The sequence below is a fragment of the Aspergillus clavatus genome, genomic scaffold (genome assembly GCF_000002715.2).
Source record: "Aspergillus clavatus NRRL 1 1099423829798 genomic scaffold, whole genome shotgun sequence".
Taxonomy (NCBI): domain Eukaryota; kingdom Fungi; phylum Ascomycota; class Eurotiomycetes; order Eurotiales; family Aspergillaceae; genus Aspergillus; species Aspergillus clavatus.
The window spans coordinates 405,662-428,647 of NW_001517101.1; the positions used below are offsets into that span (position 1 = coordinate 405,662).

Genomic DNA, 22,986 nt, shown 5'->3' on the forward strand with positions numbered 1-22,986 from the left:
TGCTGTTACTGCACTCCACCCTCCCTCGCAGATCATATCACCACTCCGGTTTCTTAATTTTCTTGGAGTCGGCTTCTGTGTCCGTTTCGTCACCATCACTTATTGGTCCTCTACCGGTCTGCTGTCGTACAACCCGTCCAGTCTTGTGCACCGGAACTGACGCCCGCCCCTAGGTAAGTCGCTCAGTGTCGGCGAAGGAGTCCCCTCCCCTACCTATTCCATCCGGTTCTGAATCCCTAATAAGTGTTCTGGCACAGTCGGCGCTCGGCTTATTTCTGTTGTTTTCGTCCCCCCTCGTGAGCCGACAACCTGGGCCGGTTTGAAATCCGTTTTGGCGAGACCGGCCACTTCACACACGCGCTGAACCAGGCCACCCCGTCTGTGGAGGAACTAACCCGGTTGGCAGCAGACATTGGGTCTGCAATCCTCTTTTCCTACGCTTCCTCCTCCTCCTCCTCCTCCTCTTCTGCCTTCTAGTACGCCTTCGAAGAAGAACCCTCCAACCCACATCATGCGGTCGAGTATCGCGTGTGCGCGATGCCGTCGCAGCAAGATCAAATGCGTCAATGCCGGAATCGATACCACCTGTCGGGCATGCGAATCCTCCGGTCGAGAATGTGTATATCCCACACCCGCCATCGGCCTGGGCGCTGGTGCGGCGAAGCGGGACATCGCCGCCATGGCCGATGGGGAGGATCGCAATGGCGATTGGGATAACCCCAAGCGACAACGCTCGCGCAAGGCTACCGTCTCCTCCGCGGCCGCCAAAGATGCCGCCAAGGCATCCATGGACGTGCTCGACTCCTCCGTGCTGACCGTCAAGGTCTGGGAGGCCGTCTTTGATCTCTTCCAGTCCCATTACGCCCTCATCCTCCCCTTCCTGCATCCCGCCTCCTTCCTCAGTCAGATTCGGCAACTTTCGAGCAGTCAGGGTTCCACCAATTCGACTACTACTACTACTACTACTACTACTACTACTACTACTACCAACAGCAGCAATACTACCGCGAACCAAGAACACTCGCGAGATTCCGCGCAAAGTCCGCCCGCGCCCAAGTCAGAATCGAATCCCTTAATCCCATTAGGCGTCCTCGCCCTCACCGCTCGCTTCCACCCTCATCTCGTCGCCTATCACTCTCCCGCCTCTACGGGCAACCCGTCGAACCCTCTCGTGGCCTCCGAATTCTATGCGACGGCACTGCGCAGCCGGCTGGCCGGCATTGATGGTGCCAGTCTGGCCATTCCCGATCTCACCCGCGTCCAGGCCCTGCTCATGCTCGCCCTCCATGAATGGGGCATGTGCCGCGGCAAGAGTGCATGGTTGTATGTGGGAATGGCCATCCGACTGTCGCAGGCCATGGGGCTCCCCTTTGAGCTGGAAAACGAGCTCCTGTGCCGCGAACCCCCCCGGTCCCCGGCCCTCAAGCCCGAGACTGAGATCTTTGGCGTGCCCCGGCGAGGGCCGGAGCCCAAAGAGCAGACATCCGACGATGTCATCGCCCAAGAGACGAAGCGTCGCACCTTTTGGGCTTGTTTCATCCTCGACCGGTGCCTCAGCAGTGGCAAGTACCGACCGCGCATGATCCGCGTGAAGGAGCTGGGCATCCAGCTTCCCAGCGAGAACGCCTTCGCCTTTGGCGAGCGCGTGCGCACCTCTCGTCTCAACGAACCCTCGGCCCGTCGTCCGCAGAGCTTTGGCTCCCAGGGGGTTCAGATCCCGAGTATCCGCCAAAGTTTGGGGGGGTTCGACGACAAGCTCCCCAGTAACCCACCCGACAACAAGCCCTGGTCTCCCATCTCCCGCCGAAAAGACTCCAGCGAGGATGAGATCGATCGATGGGAAATTGGGGCCGAGGAGCCCGTGCTTAGCCGGGTGATTCGCATCGTCCGAATCTGGGGCAGTATCGCCAAATGGTCGTGTGCAGGGGGCCGAAGGTATTCCGCCCCAGCCCCTGTCGGCTACTACGGCTCCGGGACTAACGGTAGTAGAACGGAACAGTTGCCCCCTTGGCATATGGATTCCCAATTCGCCAAGCTGCGGACGATGCTGGGAGACTTCCAAGATGGACTCTCCCGCAACCTGCAGTACTCCCCCCGCAACACCGACACACATATCATGTACAAGAACAAGCTGGCGTCGTATACCGTCATGCATGTGGTCTACTTCCTCTCCGTTATCGTCCTCCACCGTGCCCACATCCCGTTTCTTCCCGTGAGGTGTAAGGAGCCGGCCGGGCCGTCCGACGAGCCGTTATTTCCCGGCGAAAAGGTGGGTTCGCCCGCCGACGGATTCTGGCGCGAGAGTGCCCGGGAGCTGTTCCGGGCCGCCCGGCAGACGATGGACCTGGTTGTGACCTGTCAGGAGCGGGGGGTGTTGGTCGAGAACCCTCTAGTTGGGTTTGCCATCTACAATGCGGCTTTGATCGGCATCTACGCAACCCATTTCCCCCACATGGATCTCGAAGGTCTCCTGAGCCTGAGGCCTGGAGCGCCCGGGGACGGACAACAGGGTCAAGCGCAGACCCGCAAGGCCCTTGATATCCTGCGCGATATGCGCTCGCGTCTCAAGATGGCCACGGGCTGGTTCCGCACCCTGAACCGACTTCACGGCTACTTCTCCAAGGTCAAGCGCGATTTCCGGCGTCAGTCCCGCAAGATGGACCTGAGCCTGGACGGTCTCGATCCGTATGCCAACGGGATCCGGCTGGTGCGAGACGGTGGCGTCGGGGCCGGGCTGGAGGAGTTCAAACTGCTCGAGAAGCTCTTCCTCGACTTTGGGAGCATGGAGGACCGATTGCCCGAGGGCAGTGCCGAGGAGGACGGTGTGGAGCGGGCGACGAACCTCAGCGATGCCGGCAGCAATGCCGTGCGCAGTGAGCCCGGTGAGACGGGTGAGCCTCCCCTGGATGGGGCGGGCGGACGTCGCGAATCCTGGGTTCCGATCAACAGCCCTGGGCTCCCGCTGCCCAATCCCGGTCCCGATGCCGAGCGCCGACCCAGCCTGCCACTGCCTCCTAGTCGGGCCCTGCAGCCGCAGTCGCCCTATTCCCTCCCGTCCTTGCAGCACCATCCCGACGGTCCTCTCTACGGTACTTCCTCTCCGAACCTTCCATCAATCACCCCGTCTGGCACCTACGGTGGCCCGTCGCCGACCTCGACGGGCGGTCCCTCCCCTCAGTATGGAGGCGTGCCCCCTCCGACCAACCGTCTCCAGCCATTGAACTCGTGGCTTACCTCGCGGCAACAAGGGCCGTATTCCCAATCTCTTCCCCCGATCAACCAAGCGGCCGCTCCGCACGGACTTCCGCTGCTGCCTCCACCGGGATCCGTCAACCATCCGGCGGCCTCTCCTCCCGTGACGGTGGATGGCTATGAGAGCATCGCGTCCAATGGTCTGTGGTCGACCAGTCTCGGTGGGGATGATGTGCTGGCGTTCCTGGACGGATCCGACTGTGACCAATTGTCCAGCATGATGCCGTCCGAGGTTGGCATTCCGGCCGGATGGTTAAGCACCGTGTGGGGCGAATTCTCCCGCTGATGCCTTCCTTTCCTTTCCTTTTTTTATCTTTCTTTGTGTATTATTATCCGGCATGTCTTATGTACTCTACGATCATGTGTTTTGGGAGCGGGCGAGATGACGCCCGTCAGTCTGTCTTTTGGGAGAAGGGGGGGTCATGGGTTCCAAAAGCCACTGGGTATCTGGCAGGATTTTTTTTCTTTTGTCTGGTCAGGTTGGTTTTGGCGCAAGCGATGTTGGTATTATTTGATCCGACTGGATTTGGTTGATTATGGGACGGGGTCTCTTTCCACCCGTGTTGAGCGCGGCGTCTGGGTGGCATTTCTATCTATTATTATTGATCGTAGTTTTAGCAGAGTTTGACTCTCGTTCACCTTTTGGAGAGCCAATGCATAAGAATTATGCCATGCGCAGCTGACTCATCAGCAGAGTACATAGTACATCGTCACAGTAACGTCAAGCCTTTCCATCCGATCATCACGGAATCGTCCATTTCCACCCACAGCATCTTCTGCAGTGGACAGCCCTCCGAGTCGCCCGATCGATCGCGTCCGGCAGCAGCGTGTAAATGGTCTTCTGGACGACGCGCAAGGCGCGCGCCGAGCCGCTGAACGGCAGGTGTGGCAGTACCACTCAGCCGTGTACTGAAAAAGAAGCCAGGCACGGGAAAGGGGAGAGATCCCTCAGGGCTGCGCAACGTGGGAAGACTCAAGCCCACCGCGCGCTGCAGATCCTCGAGTTTCCAGCTGGGCGTCGACGGCTCGTCTCCAAGAAGATAGAGAACTGGCGCTGCATGTTTGTCGTTTTGCCCCTGGAAGCGTTGAACTATCTCTGTGGACGCAGAGCTATGATCCCCCCGCTCTTGCTCTTGGATTTATGGTCTTATATCCATGTCAATCTGGATATCCGCTTCTGCATCCAGGGTTGTTCCCATCTCTCCGAGGTCTCCGCCGGCGATGGAGATTTTGGACATTTTTGATTGTAGATATGGAGGTATGGAGGTGTTGTAGTTAGGGATAGTTGGAGGGAGAAGATGGGATGGAGGTATCATATACTTGGGAGGTGATGATTTAAGCCAAGGATGCAAATATTCAGCCCATGAAGAATGAAGAACTATTCCAGACATTCTTAGTGTTGCATCTGTGCTTGTAACTGGTGATAACAGTCTAGCAGGCCATTGTCTGGTGGTTAGGGTTAAGCTGGAGATGGATGATTCTGATTTATTTTCTGGTCTTACTAGACATTCTGTAGATGAGCAACAGTATATCATTATTATGATGAAAGTGAGCTTCCCTTTCCTATATATTGATAACCATACCCAGCTCTCACAAGGCTTATTGCATCTCCAGAGACAACTTGTGATACTGTCTAGATATACGCGCCTTCGTTCTGCAGGGGTAAGAATCAATCTAGTAAGTAGCTCATCTCATTCGCTCTGATCTTCCTGTTTTACCGCACATCCAAGCGCTTTCTTCCCCCCCCTCAAGACAATGTGCATCAATCAGAAGGCCTCTATTTCTTTCGTCCACTGTTGGATCCAAATGCCAGAAGCATCTCTTTTAACTCTGAGAGTTCTATAAAAAGATCTCTCCGTTGTCACGAGAGCCCAACCAGCAACCGCCACACTAACACACTGCCAACCTGACAGACATTTCAAGGTAGATAAAGCATAGACTTGCATTTACAACTCCAAACCTCTCCATCATCGATCGATCACTGTCGACATCATTTCCTGCCTCCCTGCGAATGGAAGAGACCGGTGAATCGGCCAGTGGACGCGCCATCGGACAGAATATGCATATTATTGACCCGGATGGCGAAGTGGTCATTATCCTGCGCAATGCGAATGCCCCCTTTGCGGAGTGGAGTGATGATTTGAATGCGGGTATGTGTTCCCAGCCTCTGAAGGAGACGAGACTGTCAGGATCGATGGGGAAAACCCCTATGGGGACCGCCCGTCGAAGAAGATTTTGAATTGGATCTTGTGCTTGCTCTGATGCGTCTGATGTAGCTTCGGATCTTGTGGAATTTAAACCAGAGCCAGAGCTAGAGCCAGAGCCAGAGCCAGAGCCAGAGCCAGAGCCAGAGCCAGAACCTGAACCTGAACCTGAACCTGAAGTAGTAGCCGAACCGGTTGCTGAATCACTCGATCATCCATTGGACTCGAATCTTACTGGAACTCATACTAGAGTAGCTACAGAACCAAATGACCCTGGTCCAGCGCAACAGCCCAACTGCGACAATGACACAGAAAATAGCCACCGCTTCCAGGTCTCCATGAAACATTTAACCCTCGCTTCACCAGTGTTCAAGAAGATACTCACGGGTGGCTGGAAAGAGAGCGCGACGTATCTCCAAAAAGGAACTGTTGAGATCACCGCGGAGAGCTGGGATAGCGAAGCGCTCTTGATCCTGCTTCGCGCGATGCATTGCCAGAATGATCAATTACCAAAGCAGCTCACTCTTGAGATGATTGCCAAACTAGCAATTCTGGCCGACTACTACGAGTGCCGGGAGGTCCTGGGGTTCTTCTCCAATATCTGGGTTCAGGCGTTGGAGAAACCGCCTGCAACACTCTGCCGAGATTCGATCCTCTGGCTATGGATCTCGTGGTTTTTCAGGCTTCCTGAACAATTCGAGGAAGTTACCTCGACTGTGATGTCGCAAAGTAATGGTTGCATCGACCATCTTGGGCTTCCGATTCCTGCAACACTCATTGGTATGGCGAATGAGCTGTTGTTCCATATAAACCTTCGCTAATACCTCTCTAGAAACGATGTATTCCACCAGAGAGTCGTGGATTGATACCATTATCAAGCGACTCCGCCAGGCTCAAGCGGACCTGTTCAGTGGCAAGCTAGGGTGTGGTTTAGAGTGCCGCTCCATCATGTACGGCGCTCTCACCTTACAGATGCATCCAACAGGCCTGCTGTCGCCGAGCCTTATTGCGCCTTATCTGGGCGCGAATTACCATCAGATTGTGCAGCATATTTCGGCCCTCGCCTCACCAGAATGGGGGAGTACTTCGAAGTCTGCTAGGGGCAATCTTAGGCGTCACTCCTGTTCTGCGTCCTCATTTGTATGGCTCCTCGGTTACCCGAGTGGCAGCATCCCCGGTATTAGCGGAGAAGATAAGTACTGGTGAGATCTTCGCCTGGGAAAGCGTCCGAAGACATATGCTACGAATATGAAGAGACTTAATCGAATGTCTCATGGCGGTCAGCCCGGCATTTTCTAGGATGCAGAAGGATCGGTTGGTGAGAGCTGGCACAGTATGTATACTTAGGCTTTCTGAGCAAGAGATATGACAGTCCATCTGTAGCTTGCCAGAGTATGATTCTTGGAATGCTAGAAGGACTTTCCTTTCCTCTTGCTCCACTTCTTCTTCCCCTTGTCCCGGAGCCCCCAAAAGACTGCAACAAGCTCTGAGCACAGAGCAGAGCAGAGCATGGAATAATCACCATCACCAAACGTCTCCTACGCAGTACTACGTATATCAGTCGATATGCCTTTAGCCCCATCTGATCGAGACGCGGTTCAAGTCCTCGCTGATGAGTTTCCCAGTGATTTCATCACCCATGGTGTCTTGTCTTCCACGACGACTTCCTACACTCAAACAAGTGGCATCCCTCCGACGCGTAGCAATCTTATATAACAAGTACTAAGCCCCATGTGATGGTTCTCCCTGGCCCAACAAATACGCTAGCAAGGGCGAGGTCCTCGGCCATCCTTGCGACGATACTCACTCACTAGACTCACGACAGAAGGTTTTGAGCCAAACATACGATCGTCCCGGTGGGGTAGCGTTGCTCTCAGTTGGCCCTAACTACAGCCACGACTTAGTAGAACATACTCGTTTAAGCTCCTGCTCTGTCATGCATGGGCGACAAACAAGGCAGACGTACTTTGATGACAATGTGGCTCGTGGCTCGTCAAAGAGTCGGCTGTTCTCGTTCCAGACCCCGGAGGCGGCGGGAGTTGTCGATTCGTTTCCTTTTTGCAGTTCATGTCCCCGTAAGCGGAGTGGGGGTACCTACAGACTACAGTCACTGGCTGCATTGCATGGGGTTGGGTAGAGGGCGATATGTCAACGCTTGCGAGAATCCGGCCGGAAGAGGTTACGAAACTAGGCCGGTGTGTGTATGTGTGGTTGGAATCCGTGATCGAAAAAAAGCTCGCTGTTCTGGATCCTTGATGTGGGGAAATAGTCCGGTTCCTTCATTCTCTGTACTACGTAGGTCCGGATCTGTAGTGGCTACACTGCAATCGTATTGGGTAAGGGTAGGCAGGTTCCGTTCGTCTGTGCTGGGTGGGAATCATGCATGTCTGTATCGGATAGTAGAGACATGCGGGTGTTCATGTAGCTTTAGGGTATTCGATGTAAGACAATCAACCCGCATAGTCTCTTTCTTTCCATTGGCGGAGTCCACCTGGATACACATCAGATTCAGCGACCAGACAGAGGAGAGAAATGATCGGGAGGATGAGTCTTTGGTTCAGAGAAATAAGGAGAGGTAGAATGGATCGAACAATGATATATGCATATGCAGCTGAACATCGACCAAGCTACAATGGCGTCCACAAACGAAACCCAACCCACTACAAAACCCCCCTCCTCACCCGCCCCAACCGCCTCCTCAGACCCTCCCTCGCCTGCGCACACATCGCCGGCACATCGACATGGGCAATGATCCCATTCCGGTGAGTAATCGCCTGCTCGATCTTCGCGAAATCCGCCCCCACGCCCTCCGCGAGCCACTCGTAGCAGTTCCCCGCGAACCGGCTGCTCTGCACCAACCACTGCGCCCGCTCGCGGCGGCTGTGATCATATGCTGCCAGGACGGCCGCGAGGTCGGCGCCCGTCTGCACCCGCTCGTCCGCTAGCAGCGTCGCCAGCACCGCCGTGTCCTCGATGCAGAAGCCGGCGCCGGCGCCGTGGTGCGGGGAGGTCGCGTGCGCGGCGTCGCCGGTGATGCAGATACGGCCTTTGTGGAAGGTGGGGACCGGGTGGTCGCCGAGGTCGAAGATGGCCCACTGAGGGATGTTAGTATCATACTGTGGGGAGGGGGAAAGATGGAAAGGTGGGTGGACGTACCACGCTGAGTTTCTCATCGGTCAGTTTCAGCAGCTTGGTGACGTTGGGCCCGTAGCCGGCAAAGTCGCGGAGTGCTTCGTCACGAGTCCCTTGGCGGGTGAGGCGCGGGTAGTCGGTCCATTCATCGGGGGAGGTGTGGAAGGCGACGATGTTGAGGGTTTTGCCTTGGTTGACGGGGAAGGTCAACATGTGGCCGCCGGGGCCCATCTATGTATGTGTATGTCAGTATGGTCGATGAAAGAAAGGAAAAGGCGGAGCGACGCACATGCATGCAGGAATTCGACGCCAGTTCCTCCCCCACGGCCTCGATGGCCTGTTCCATGGGCACCAGGCCGCGATAGGCATACTTGTGCGTGTATGATGGATGCACCGAGGGGTGGTCGTCGCCGACGATGAGCCGGCGGACCTGTGACTTGATGCCGTCGCAGCCGACAACCACATCGGTCAGATCCTCCGATCCATCGGCGAAGTGCATCACAAGCTTGCCGTCGGCGCGCTCCGTGACGTTCTCCAGGCGCTTGTTGAACCGCGCGATCTCGCTCGGCACCAGTTGGATCAGCTCGTCTAGGAAATGTGCCCGGTGGACACCCGTCTGGCCCAGGCTATTGGAGATAGTGAAGGCGATGTCCTGGCGGCTCGAGTTCTGGGCGCTGGTCGAGGTGCCGCGGTGAAAGCCATCCAGGTAGTCGAACCACACCTTCTGCTTGGAGGGCCACAGGTTGCGCGTGCAGACCCGCTCGAAGGCCTCGTGGATGCCGCGGTGGCACACCTTCATCGCCTCGACGGCGTTGGGGCCGAAGGAGACGCCTGCGCCTACCTCGCCGAACGCGGGGGCTTGCTCGTAGATGGTAACTGGGATCTGACGGCGGTGGAGGGCGATGGCCAGAGTCATGCCGGCGATGCCGCCGCCGATGACGGCGACGTGGAAGTTCTTTTGCGTTGTCATTTGTCCCTTACAGCAAGTGTCGTGGAGATTGATTTTCGGGGAGGAGAAGGGGACCAAGGCACCTTTTCAATGGTATGAATCAAGCCGCCATATGCTGGCCACTAGGGGATAGAGTCTAGAGTCTGCATTGTGTCAATGGTGGTGAATCGGATATCGAACAGGGCATATCGTCAAACCCCATATCGGATAATCCAGAGACCCACCACCCCACGGGGGATCGGATATCCTCCATAATCCTGGGAGAGTCGAAGTCAGTTTTGGATGAGAGAGTGCAGGATACTGATGAAGCATGAAGAAATAGTTATATTCGCTGTTGTTGTGCTGGTTTTCTTTTCTTTTCTTTTCTTTTCTTTTCTTTTCTTTTTTTTTTTTTTCTCTTCTCTTCTACAGAGTTGGTCGGATGATTGATAGGATGGAGTACTTCCAAGGTGGTTACAGGTTGGATGAGCTTGTAATTTTACTCTGGTGAGCAGTAAATCTATAAATTATAAGAATAAGTTATATAATGCTTATATAACCTCAGAAAAAATTTTATCTTATATTACCTCTTTCTAAACCTTACACTATACTACTATTAATATAACTATAGCTTAAATTACTAAAAAGATAATTATTTATTACTTAAAAACTATCTTATTATTACTTAAGATATAGATAGCTAATAGGATAATAATAGCTAAGATATAAGTAGTACTTAGAGATAGTAGTAAAGAGTATATTATAATTATTAGAATATAAGATAGTAAGAATTTATATTATTACTTTTAAGTACTTAGAAACTAATTTTTAATTATTTATAAAATAATAAGAGAAAGATTATTATCTATTATAGGGAGGTTTTTTACTATATTTCTAATTACTCTAAGAGATAAATAAATAGTTATTAATTATTTAATAATTATTTAATAACTACTTATAAACTACTTAATAACTACTTAGTAAAAATATACTTTAATAAATAATCTCTAATCTTATCTATATCTATATAAATTAATAAAGACCTAACTTAAAGAAGGAAATACTAGTAGCTAGGCTAAGTAGATAGATATTAATTAGGTAATAAATATATTATATAATTAAATTAATTTATAAGTACTTATTAACTACTTATAAACTACTTAGAATAGTATAATAGATTATTTAGTAATATAGATATAACTTTAGCTATCTTTATTATTATTATTATAAAACTAAATATAACTCTATAATAGTCTTTAAAGCCCTCCCTCCCCTATAAAAAAGATAGCTTTATAAGTACTTCCTAACTACTTATAAACTATTTTCTAAGTAGTTATTAACTACTTAGATCTATATTATATATATAAGATAATAGATAATAAATCTTAGATAGAAAGTTCCCTACAGCCCCTATAAGAAGTATAAGAACTACTATAAGAATATTAATTAATATACTTATTTTCTTTTTTTTAATTATAGAGATTTAATATTTACTCTTATTTATTTTATTTTTATACCTACTTTATCATAAGCTTAGAGACCATGTATTCTATATAATAATAAAGATATAAAGAAGACTAAAAAGAAGATAAAGAAGGAATTAAGTAAAAAAAGTAATAAAGATAGTATATTATCTATTCTTTCTAGTCTTAGTATTAAAACTAAGAAGGAAGAAGAATATTAGCTAAGATATAATAAAAGATCTAAAGAGATTAAAGAAGTTAAGAATACTAAGAAAATAAAGAATATAATTAAGATTAAGACTAAATAATAATTAGTTTTAAAATACTTAGTAACTACTTAGCTAGTTCTTATATTAGGATAATAAATAATAATTATAAGATATAAGAGAGGTAAATTTACTATAAAATATAGCTTTAAAATATCTTATAATTACTTAGAAAGTACTTAGAAAGAATATATTATAAGTTTAATATATTAGTACTAAATTAATAACTAAGATATATAATCTTAATATATCTAAGATATACTATAACTTAATATACTTAAGTACTTAATAAGTACTTAATAACTACTTATTAAGTACTTAACCTAATCACTATATCTAGTATACTATAGCTTAATATTCCTAAGTACTTAATAACTACTTATTAAGTACTTAATCTAATTACTATATCTAGTATACTATAGCTTAATATTTCTAAGTACTTAATAACTACTTACTAAGTACTTAACCTAATTACTAGGAGTGCTAAATTAAATATGATATTATTATTATAAAGAAATATTTAACTTTAATTACTTTTAAACTACTTTAGAAGTACTTAGAAACTACTTAATTTATATTAAGAAGTCTCTCTAATTTATATTTATTACTCTATAAGATCTAGTTCTAATCTTTTATTCTTAAGCTACTATAAGTAAATTTCTTTTTTCTATTTCTTTATTTTAATTTTAAGCTTCTTTAATTTAAGCTCCTGTTATCTCTACTCTAGATTTATTATATTTATTAAGGTAATATAGTAAAGGAAATAACTAGGGCTAAATACTTAATAAGTAGCTAATAAATACTTCTTAAATAATTAGGAAGTACTTATCTTAATCCTCTTATCTAGAATAGAGATTATTAAGAATTAACCTAAGTATTACCTCTTCTTAATTCTAATATACTTTATATTTTAGTAATATCTAAGGAGTCTAACTAGTAGTATTTCTAGCTCTCTAAAAAAGTAGTTAGTAATTACTTTAAAACTACTTAGTAAGTACTTAGTAAATATTAATATACTTTCTTAACTTATATAATAGAGGTAATTTACCTCTATATTTAATATTTAATATAAGTAGTGAATATTTAACTTAGAAAAGTTCTTATATTATAAGATATCTTCCTAATTAAGCTTTACTAAACTAGATTAAAGTTTAGTACTTAATAAGTAGTTCCTAAGTATTTAGAAAGTACTTACTTCTTAACTACTTCTACTAATATAAGATATTTCCCTAAAGTATATAACTTCTAATATAATTACTTAATAGTATTAGTATAATTTTATAATAAATTAAAATAATAAGACTAAATTTAAGAGTATATTTTATTTAAGCCTACTTTAATTACTTAGCTCTTCTTCTATTATGCCTAATTTTAAATATTTAGACTTTTATATTCTAAAAGTAGTTAGTAGGTATTTCCTAAGTAGTTAATAAATAATTTATAACTAATTAAAAGTTTTAGTAGTTTATTATAGTCCTCTTTAGATAGATAATCTAGAAAACTTATTATATAGCTCTAAAGAGGGCTCCCCTAGCTTCTTATACTAATAGTCTTTAAGATTAAATATTAGAAATAAATATAATAGAATAGTAAAATATACTTTAACTACTATATTATATCCTAATATAGAGGATTAATCTTAGAGAGATATTACCTAAGGCCTAAATACTTAGTAAGTAATTTATAAATAGTATTTAATTACTTATTAGTATATTATTTTAAGTCTATATCTATTATAATCCTATATATTCTAGTACTATAGAGATAATTAAAGGATATTAACTATCCTAGAATACTTTCTACTAAGGAGAAAACCCTTTTAAATAGTAGATAATATTCTTTAATAGAATTAAAGCTTATAAAGATATAAAATAAGATAATAACTAAGAGAAGTACTTAGTAAGTACTCTCTAACTACTTAGGAAGTACTTATTTTTTAATTAATTAGGTAGAAATATTATAAAAAGGATCTTATTTATTTTTTTTAAGTAGATATATTTAAAAGATATATCTACTTTAAAAGAAGATAGTATTATAAGTAGTTAAATCTACTCTTTATATATATAAAGAATTATAGTTCCTTATAAATTATAGAATATCCTCTAGATATATATCTAAGAGCTATAAGTACTTAGAAATTATTTTAAGACTACTTATAAAGTACTTATCTTTATATATAGATTAATCTCTTAGAGAAATATTAGACTATTTATATTCTATCTATTTAGATATAAAAAAAGCTATTACTTCTAAATAACTATAGTAATTTAATCTTTATTATAGAAACTCTTATAAATATCTATTAATATAGAAGTATTATACTTCTTATAGAAGGCTTTAAGCTAAGGATTTTAAAGAAATTAAGCTATTAAGTACTTAGTAAGTACTATATAAGTACTTAGAAACTACTTACTAGTTATTAAACTAAGGTTCTAGATCTCCTAGATAATCTGCTTTACTACCTATAGAATATATTTAGGAGGCTTAGTAGATAGGGGTGGAGGATGCTAATAAATACTATATAAGATAAATAGGATATATAGATATTAGGAAATATTTATAGGGACTAAAGTATTAAAAATAATATTATAAGGAGTATACTTTAGGTGTCTAGAGCCTTATAGAGAATTATAATTTAAACTAGTTAGAAAGTACTCCTATAGAAGTTACTAAATACTTAATAAGTATTTATTATAGAACTTTTACTAGGATGCTAGTAGCTTAAAGATATTATATTCTTTAGACTAAGATATAATATCCTTATTAAAAAGCTTCTCTAAGAAATTAAAATTAATAGAAGTATATTCTTAAATTACTCTATAATAATATTTTATTATAATATTAGCTATTTTATTCACACACCTAATATAAGGTATATAATTTCTAAAAATATTCTAAAGTAGTTAATAAGTACTTAGTAAATACTTAGGAAGTACTTAAACTATACTAGTTATTAATATCTTTTAAATATTAGCTTATATAATAAGAGCTATAATATATAATCTAATCCCCTCTTAAATAAGCTAAGTTTAGAGTAATAATAACTATTAAATAATTAGTAAGTAATTAAGAAGTACTTATAAACTACTTATCTATAGATATTCTATTTTTAAATATTAGACTTAAGAATCTAGATTAATCCCTAAGATTCTTAAATTCTTTTCTAAATACTCTCATCTACTAAGGTATAATAATAAGAAAGAAAAAATAGACTAAGATATTTATAAGCTAGAATACCTAAGTACTTCTATATCTATTTTTTTATTAAATATAATAGAAAAAATAAATAAATACTATATTTTCTCTAGCTAAAGGTCTGCTTCTAAGTATATTAAATCTAAGTAGTTTATAAATAGTTTATAAGTAGTTAAAAAATACTATATAAGTTAGTTTTTTTATATCTTCTATATTATTTACTCTACTTTATTCTATATATATTATATAACTAGAATAATATATATATAACTAAGAATATAGCTAGTAGAATACTTAGAGAGATTATTAATATACTTAGTCTTTAATATTATAAGAGCAGAGGTTTTTATATTAGTAAGAGAAATTAATAAATATTAATCTTAAGTAGTTAGTAATTAGTTAGTAACTACTTAAAAAATACTTATATTAACTATACTTTATTACTTTATATTATATCTTCTAGCTAGTTAAATAGACTATTATTTAGTATAGAGCTTAATTAAACTAATACTATATTTATAGGGTTAAGTCTTAGCTGCCTCTATAATTAATAAATTAATTATAAAGTAGTTACTAAGTACTTAAATAAGTATTTAAAATATTTACTATACTAGAATTTTAGATAGAATAATAATTTATTATATAGGTCACACAAGCTATAAATACTTATTAATAGTCTTGGCAGTCACATGTACAGGATATAGCTTATATAAGCAGTCTGGACTGCTTATGTGAGCTGTGTACACTACTTCCAAGCTATCATACCACAGAGCAGGATGAAGTAAGCATGACTGGCTGACTCCAATCAAGATGCTCTTGGATGCAACAAACCGAGTTGAGTGTAGAGTGTTTAGTGCGGTAGCATCATTAGTATCTCCGAGTCAACACCTCATTGAAATCGTAATCTCCCTGGGGAAAGCGAGATCCAATCATTCGATCTCCAAGCTGCATGGCATCCGAAGAGGAAATGCAGCTAGTTTCCTCCTTGGGAGTTCAGGTGAGGGAAGTCAAGAGAAGTCACACGGTGTGACATGACTTGATGGAAGAGAGGTTGACCTTGACAGGACCTGTTTTGGTCATGACTCGTTGTTAGCGACCAGAGAGATCCAAACCAGAGAGTTGAGAACCTGCTCCACTTGTATCCTCAAGGTCATAGGTACTAGGTACTAGGTACTAGGAGCTAGGACTAGGAGCTAGGTAGTGTAGTAGTGTAATAGCCGAGTAGGTACCTCGAGTCCTCCACTTTATTGCATACACAATCCCACTACACATGGTTCAATCTGGCATTCTTCTAGATTTAGTTGATAGATAGATAACTCGCTTGTAGTTCACTTTTTGGCTGCAGAGGACTTTCAGTGAAGAATCCGCGCATGATCAGGTGTCAAGGCCGCGGGAATACACGGCACCCGTCTCGCTTAAAAGGCAAACACTGGGGGGCAACCAAACCCCTCCTTGCCCATTACATTACACTTGAGATTGATGTACTCCGGATGGAATGGAAGTATACAGTCACTCTAGATAATTTCATCGTGAGTACCTTCCCTATCGCTGGGAGAATCATCTGTAAATGTAATAATAGAGGATCCAACCAGTTGCCAGTTGCCATTGCCCGTGTCATTCCCAATGCCATTACCAGTTGCCACTGCAAATTTGGCCGACTGTGTCAGTTTCCAAAAGACCGGCCCCACTTCGGAACGGAATAAAGAATGGAGTGGCGCCGAGACGAGCAGTTGAATCGAGTCTAGTACGAGTAGACACTAGTGACTACCACTAGTAATTGAGAGCTGGGGAGAGCTTGGAGGGGGAGAGAGGTGAGACCGTGAGAGTAACTGCTCTGTCCTCATTTCCTATTCGACATGTCTGCTCTCTGGGATCAAAATCAATCAATCAACTTCATCACATCAGCTCTTCAGGTCAGGCTGCATTAGCTCTCTTCCATTCCCAATTATTCAATCTTCTCGAATCTCATGAGGGGCGGAGGGGGTTCCACCGGGTTTCCCAAAGTGCTGGGTAATGGTACTGGTACTGGTAATGACCAGGGTTTCCATCTCAGCCGAGTTCCGACCTCAATTCCTCCGTACCTAGGTACCTATGGAAGAGGCTGAGAATGTAAGGGATACATTCTACTTTATCGCCAATCTCTCGTCAGCTCGGTATACAGTCAAGTCATCCAACTGAAGAATCAGAATACCCTCTTTTCTCTGGTTTCTCACTTGGAATCTGGCATTAGATTCTACCAATCCTACCATGTCGAAGCGGATATCGCGCTGTCCCACGTTCTGGTTCATCGATAGGCGAAATACAATTAACTTTTTTTCTTGTCTCGGCATTACGGAGTAAAACTTTCCTTGACCTTCGAAGACTGGAGTATTGCCATTGGCTGGAGGTCTGTGTGACATTTGAATACAATTTGCGCTAGTTGAATTCATTTCTGCCTTTTGGATAAAAGCACTAGTCCTTTCGTAGTAGTATCGATCTACTCTGTAGCTAGTAGTTGAGATGGCCCCCAAGTCCTGTTGTCATTCTTGCTGCAACGGTAGCTCCGAGGTCTTGGAGATAGGTAGACTCTATAAATGTAGCTACTACTAGCTACATACTGGGTAATCGGTTGGAAAGTTTCCATGGAACAATTTGTGGTGCCACCGGATTCTTGGGGTTTTTTCTTTTTTTTTTTTTTTTTTTGTCCTCCGTAAACTTAAGTAGAACGGTTATCGTTATCGACTATCAGCATCATCATCATCATCATCATCGTCATCGTCAATCCATCTCTTCTCTGCTCAGCTACCCTTTCTCCTTTTCGTAGTATTGACTCCGTAGTATCTATCTCAGACTGTGTCAGTAGGAGTCTGAGAGCTGCTAGTTTTAGTCGACTTTAAGCTTGAAGCCTCCACGGTGTCTTCCCGACCATCCACTCTTTCGACCGGCTTTCCTTCGTTCCCCTCTTTTCACCCAATCTTCAGTCTCTTATTGTCAATTGTGTGAGGGTATTGTACTGTATCGGGTAATTACCATTACCTGACCATACCCTACCAGTACTCACAGTACGCTTTCTCTCTTCTCTGTCTCTTCTCTCTACTACAGTAACTCTCTCTCCCTCTCTCTAAGTAGCCCTGCTCTCTCTTTCTCACTCTCCTCTTAACATCCGTAGTTCAAGGGAGCTTTTTTACTTACCTCCTCATTAGTAGTAGTATTATTATTATTATTATTATTATTAGGCTGACCAGCTTCCTGCTGACTCTTCCTTACAATCCTTCTCTTCCATCCCTCCTCCTCCTCCCCCCCTTGCCTTTTTCCCTTCTTTTTTTTTTTAATCCTTTTTTTCTTTTATCGCACTTATCTATCTCCCACATCCACCTCAATCAGAGCTGTCTATATCACTATCATATCTCTATCATTTACCTATTTCCAAACAGTAGATACAATACTTCATGCTCTGGTTGCTCCTCCAGGACAGGACCTAGCTATACTCTAACTCCTACACTAGCTACCTGGCCAACAAGCTAGTCCAACGGGTTCATCAGCCAATTTTTCTTTTTTTTTTTTACCTCTTATTGCTTCTTCTCATTTACACTTTTTCTTTCCTTCCCCCCTCTTCAATTTTCCTGTTCTCCTTTTCTCTCTCTCTCCTCGTCTTCCCTCCCAGCTCAATTCCTCCTCAATCCATCGCATGGGTTCCTCTACTTGAATATCTCTTCTGATCGGAGCATGTATTACGACGTCCGACTCTATTAGCTTGGACCTCATCTGCTTCTTCTTTTTTTTTTTCATTCTATTCTATTTATTTTTATCTGCTGTCACTTGCATACTTCCATATCATTGCTGGACGTCGACTGGCTTGCTGGATTGCTTTGCATCTTCCTCCAACCCCGCCGCCATCACGGATTCATGCAGACAATGCCGCCCCGAGCGTCTCTCACCAGCTCTTTTTCTGTCACCGACGCCAATAATGAGGTCGTCTGTCCATTGAAGAACAACGATGGCTCCAATTGTCGAAAGAGATGTCTGGGTGTGAGTCTTTTCTTATCGTCCTTTTTGGCTCCTCTATTACCCCCCCCTCTCTCCTCCCCCCCCCCCCCGCCGCCCGTCAAGCTATCAGTGTGGAGCCCCACTCAAGTAGTGATGCTCTCTCTCTCTCTCTCTCTCTCTCTCTCTCTCTCTGCCTGTGTCCTCGCACATCGATCAGCGATTCACGGTTGGAAGAAGTTGAAAAACGAAAAAATATTGAAAATGATTAAAGCACCCGATTCTGATCAATTTCATCGCCACAGGAAAAACGATATCGCTCCATGCAGGAGCACATTCGACGAGCTCATCCCAATCACTACATCCCGAAGCTCCCGGCCACCGAAGAGAGCTTCATCCTGATGGTCACAACGCCCCCCGATCAACGTGCTCATCTTTCTCCCCCGATTCAAGCTCCCTCTCGCAGACAGAATGGTGGGTACCGCGACCATGTTCGATCCGCTGGAGTCGACTGGCACCACAAGCATCTGACGCTTCCAGCCAATGCAGATCGAGACATCTACGTTGCGGATGCCAGCTCGCCTGCAACTCCCCGGGGGATCGATGAACCTCATCCCGCTGCTGCCACCGCTGCGGTTGCGCTGGCGCAATTGCATCATCATCGTCTAGCATCGGATTGGGATACCGACATGGTAGGTTGCTCTGGTTTCAACAAAAGAGAGAGAAAAAAAAAAAGACAGCGAACACCGAACTAACCAGGATCAATCACTAGGATATTCATTCGGACAATGATATCGGTCGGGACCGCATGCGATCGTCAATTGAATTGCCCTCTCTGCGAGACCATTTCAAGCAGGACACCTTGCCCCCCTTCTCGTCGCCCCGTCCGCGAGAACTGCTTCCCTCGATTCTCAATCACTCTCCGCCCGGTCGCTCTTCGACATTGCCCCCCATTCAGACGAGAGACAAGCTTCCTCGTCCTCGCAAATCTTCTATCTCTCGGAAGATGAAGCATGGCCGGACTCGATCGAAAGAATTCGGACGACGTCCTAGCCTGGGCGATCGCAAGGCACTCTCGGCGGAGCCGCAGACCGCCGCCTGGGCCCAGGGTAAGCGCTGGGAGGATTTGATCGAGGCAGCAACGTCGGCGACTGAAGCAGATGATGAACCCCACTCGGAGGTAGGTCAATTCTGGGAGGCACTCACAAGTGGTTTTTTGAAAGTCCATGCTGATTTTAGGTAGATTGGTCGTTCCCCAACTATACCCCCATTGATTTCCCACATAACGTCGGTGCCCTCCATGGCTCAGAACCGCTCGTCGCTCCCTCCTGCTTTCCAGTCCGGGAGCTTGCCTCCACCGGCCTCGCATCGCCCGTTCCAGCCGCTCTCGTACGCTGCATCCCCTTTGCACAAATCGCTCACCCCGCCACCATTTGAAACACGCAGCCGGGACAGCGATCTTGAGCCATTCCCGTCCATTGAGTCGTCTCTCGACTCCGCGTCGTCAGCGTCGGGCAAGACCTTCGGGTTCGGAAGGAATCTCTCCGGGTCCGTGAATTCCGACTCCAGCCCAGTGCTGAATTTGTTTCCACCTTCGGCATCTCAGCGCCAGCATCATCGGTTCTCGAATCCCACGCCGGCCTCCTTCCGCAACAAAGATATCCAGATCTACTGTGCCAGTTGCAAACGGCCGTCGGCCTTGAATGACTGCTACGCCTGTACCGAGTGCATTTGCGGTGTGTGCCGGGAGTGCGTGGGGATGCTCATGGGCAGTCCGCCGGCGTCCTTCAAGAATGTGACCTCCAGCCCTGGCAGCGCGGTCCCCACGGGGAACAACGCGGGGTACGGCGGCCCCACCAGCTATCCCAATCCTCGGGGATGTCCTAGATGCCACAGCGTCACAGGCAAATGGAAGGCATTCCAACTGGAATTTCGATGAGACACTCGTCTCCCTGTCCGTCAGTGAAGCGGACGATTACAACTTTTTTTTTTTTTGACGAGATCTTCCCTCGTGTTTGTTGGTTTACGGATTTACGATTAATGCTTTTGAGGGGATCATGAACATTGAAAATTACGCGAAATATGAACGGGATATGCAGGCACCGGATGGCGTTATACGAAGTTGCTCATGGTCGATGCCTTGTCAGCTGCAACTTGCCAAGATTACGACCATGGCTGAACGGGATCATGATTTCTTTTTTTATCCTTGGGGTTCCAGATAAACGTGGGATATGTGTGCACTACGGTTGATTCCACTTTAGATTCTCATTCCTTCGATGATTGACAGCGAGGAACCGATACAAAGCTGGTCTTTTGTCCCCTTTTCTTTCGATGACGCTGGACGGTTACATACGGTTGGCATTTTGGTTTTGGTTGACTTGATTCACAACATTTTGGTTTCTGTTGGTTCGGTCGGCATGGGTTTGAGTAAGAGTTGCATCTCATTAGTTTTGTTTTTTTTTTTTTTTTTTTTGGCCAAAAATACATGAGATTCTATGTACACCCAAACTTCTTTCCGTCAGGTCTTTCGTGACTAGGTCTGAACCTACTCCGCCCAGATGACACTGCTCAGTCCCGTCGATGTCCCGGGCTTGCCTGGCTCGCCCACCTGCACGCTCGCGACCAAGTCACCCAGCTTTCCACTCTTGGGATTCCGCGCGATGATGGCAACGTTGGCCGACGCCTGGTCACCCACGGCCACCAGCGTCCCGGCCTTGTTGATGACCATGGTCCGGGGAACGGTGCCATAGGCACTGGTTAGCTCGCGCAGCGCAACCGTGCCGTTGTGCGCACGGGTTAGGGTGACCAGCGAATCGTTGGGCTTGAAGGCATGGTCGCTGCGCACGGAGGCATAGAGGTTATGCCCCGCGAGCCGGATCTCTGCCAGCGACGCACCCTGGGGCGTCTCGCCGCCGGGATACGGGATGAAGTCCTGGGTGCGGTGGAAGGCCAGACATCCGGCCGCGGGATACGAGACGGCGAACGCGTCGAAGTGACGGCTCAGCTCGCTGACGGTGTAGAGGAATGTTTCGGCGGCGTGGCCGGGGCGGCGGCTGCGGCTGCCGCGCTGCACTGCGTCCGCGGAGGACCAGAAGACGCCGTGCCGGGGGCCGCTGCCCGGGGTGAATTCCAGGCTCGGGCACGCGTCCAGCTGGCCGGTGTGCTTGTCGATGGCGTAGACGCGGACCTGATCGGCACCGAGGTCGGGGATCAGGATGAAGGCGCCGGTGGGGTCGAGGATGACCTGGTGCGGGTGCGGAGAGTCCTGTTCCGGGCGGGGGCCGGGGTGTGGGAGCGTGTAGCGGAGGACCTGGTGGGGTTTGCTGGAGGGTTGGATGGGGAGGGAGAAGGTGGTGACGGCGGAGCCGGTGCTGTCATTTCATTTTCATAGTCAGTGGTTGCGATCTCGTTTTTTTTTTTTTTAAGGGTTAGGCACATACTAATGCGCAATCGCCAGATACTTCTCGCCACGCACGCCCTCATACACGATACTATTCACGGGGCCGCCGACGTCGACGACCTTGGCGGTCTGCGTGAGCGCGCCGTCGCGGCCGACGGTGTAGGTGCTCAGGGAGCCCGTCGTGGAGGCGTCGCCGGTCTCGTCGGAGCAGTAGAGGGTGCGGGTGGTGGCATCGAGGGTGAGCCAGCTGGGCATGCCGCCGCAGGTGACCTCGGAGGCGGCGATGGAAAGCGCGTAGGAGCCATTGGCAGCGCGGTCGAGGGTGAGGGTGGACAGGGAGCCACTGTAGTGGGTGGCGTAGAGGTGGGCGGCCGAGGCCAGGGAGAAGAGGGGGAGGAAGCGCAGCATGGTGGTTTGGATTTGCAACTATTGACACGTTGACACAGTTTGTCGAGAGTGAGGGGGGGGGGTTATCCCGCTTTTATATTGTGGAAAACTTGATACACGGTAGGGATGCATACCACGCCAACCCCCACGACCGATCATCATGCAACATTTAGTGGCTGGGAGTGGCAGCAGGGGTGGTCTGCAACAATCTGCAATCTACAATGCGCATTCCTGCAGCCTGCATCCTGCATCCAACAACAACAACACCTACCCTACCGATCTACTCGGTACAACCCTCACGGCCCGACGCCCACCGGTCCAATCCCAGGCGCTGTGACTGTGAGTGGCCGACTCCGGCGCCGCCAGGAAGCCGAGTGTTTGGAATTGAGTCAGACGTTCGACCGAAAGTTGCCGGGTTTTTCACGGCATCGGCACGGAGAACGCTTCTGTGAAGGATTCTTTTACTCTCGAGATACTCCATAGTTCGTATTCCGTTGTCTAGTCTGTACTTATCTGTGGGACTCGATAGGTTCGGTGGATAGGTGGCTTTGTGGCTTGGGGCTTGGGGCTTGGGGGCTTAGTAGGGCCAGCGTGGGATGGTCATGGAATGGATATTACGTGGGGGGGAGGATGGACGAGGGCTGCAAGTTGCAAAATGCAAGTTGGAAGTGGAAGTGCAAGTTGGCAGTTGGAAGCAATTTCCGTGCCGAACAGGGTGCGGGGATCTGCACCGTCGGTTTTCCAGGGGGTGTTTGGTAGTTATTGCTTGTTAGGGAGTGAGTAGGGGAGTACTCGT

The 22,986-nt window shown here is 46.3% G+C and overlaps 5 protein-coding genes across 5 annotated transcripts, besides 22 other annotated features; 3 read left to right on the top strand and 2 right to left on the bottom strand.

Annotated features, from left to right (window-relative positions):
* Nucleotides 1-441: 441 nt before the first annotated feature.
* Nucleotides 442-467: a microsatellite.
* A 44-nt stretch (nt 468-511) lies between these two features.
* Nucleotides 512-3,538, top strand: ACLA_089350 (putative C6 transcription factor; the record flags this gene model as incomplete). Its single annotated transcript, XM_001272668.1, has 1 exon — nt 512-3,538. One exon carries the CDS (start codon nt 512-514, stop codon nt 3,536-3,538), a length of 3,027 nt encoding a protein of 1,008 aa, XP_001272669.1.
* Nucleotides 947-986: a microsatellite.
* Nucleotides 947-987: a microsatellite.
* Nucleotides 3,539-5,263: 1,725 nt separating the features above from the next.
* On the top strand, nt 5,264-6,662 carry ACLA_089360 (BTB/POZ domain-containing protein; the record flags this gene model as incomplete). Its single annotated transcript, XM_001272669.1, has 3 exons — nt 5,264-5,402; nt 5,718-6,236; nt 6,289-6,662. The coding sequence occupies 3 exons, from the start codon at nt 5,264-5,266 to the stop codon at nt 6,660-6,662; spliced, it is 1,032 nt and encodes a 343-aa protein (XP_001272670.1).
* Nucleotides 5,552-5,609: a microsatellite.
* Nucleotides 5,609-5,634: a microsatellite.
* Nucleotides 6,663-8,116: 1,454 nt separating the features above from the next.
* Nucleotides 8,117-9,558, bottom strand: ACLA_089370 (FAD-dependent oxidoreductase; the record flags this gene model as incomplete). The annotated part of the gene is made up of 3 exons (XM_001272670.1): nt 8,117-8,551; nt 8,613-8,819; nt 8,878-9,558. The coding sequence occupies 3 exons, from the start codon at nt 9,556-9,558 to the stop codon at nt 8,117-8,119; spliced, it is 1,323 nt and encodes a 440-aa protein (XP_001272671.1).
* Nucleotides 9,559-9,883: 325 nt separating this feature from the next.
* Nucleotides 9,884-9,943: a microsatellite.
* Nucleotides 9,884-9,944: a microsatellite.
* Nucleotides 9,945-10,442: 498 nt separating this feature from the next.
* Nucleotides 10,443-10,466: a microsatellite.
* Nucleotides 10,450-10,495: a microsatellite.
* Nucleotides 10,496-11,523: 1,028 nt separating this feature from the next.
* Nucleotides 11,524-11,566: a microsatellite.
* Nucleotides 11,535-11,721: a microsatellite.
* Nucleotides 11,722-13,614: 1,893 nt separating this feature from the next.
* Nucleotides 13,615-13,656: a microsatellite.
* A 927-nt stretch (nt 13,657-14,583) lies between these two features.
* Nucleotides 14,584-14,637: a microsatellite.
* A 956-nt stretch (nt 14,638-15,593) lies between these two features.
* Nucleotides 15,594-15,639: a microsatellite.
* Nucleotides 15,640-17,096: 1,457 nt separating this feature from the next.
* Nucleotides 17,097-17,122: a microsatellite.
* Nucleotides 17,123-17,163: 41 nt separating this feature from the next.
* Nucleotides 17,164-17,200: a microsatellite.
* A 428-nt stretch (nt 17,201-17,628) lies between these two features.
* Nucleotides 17,629-17,653: a microsatellite.
* Nucleotides 17,629-17,654: a microsatellite.
* A 908-nt stretch (nt 17,655-18,562) lies between these two features.
* Nucleotides 18,563-18,597: a microsatellite.
* Nucleotides 18,563-18,598: a microsatellite.
* A 128-nt stretch (nt 18,599-18,726) lies between these two features.
* Nucleotides 18,727-20,342, top strand: rfeD (putative transcription factor RfeD; the record flags this gene model as incomplete). Its single annotated transcript, XM_001272671.1, has 3 exons — nt 18,727-19,095; nt 19,176-19,583; nt 19,647-20,342. 3 exons carry the CDS (start codon nt 18,727-18,729, stop codon nt 20,340-20,342), a joined length of 1,473 nt encoding a protein of 490 aa, XP_001272672.1.
* A 509-nt stretch (nt 20,343-20,851) lies between these two features.
* Nucleotides 20,852-20,876: a microsatellite.
* A 72-nt stretch (nt 20,877-20,948) lies between these two features.
* On the bottom strand, nt 20,949-22,211 carry ACLA_089390 (lactonase family protein; the record flags this gene model as incomplete). Its single annotated transcript, XM_001272672.1, has 2 exons — nt 20,949-21,774; nt 21,844-22,211. 2 exons carry the CDS (start codon nt 22,209-22,211, stop codon nt 20,949-20,951), a joined length of 1,194 nt encoding a protein of 397 aa, XP_001272673.1.
* A 635-nt stretch (nt 22,212-22,846) lies between these two features.
* Nucleotides 22,847-22,884: a microsatellite.
* The last annotated feature ends 102 nt before the right edge of the window (nt 22,885-22,986 follow it).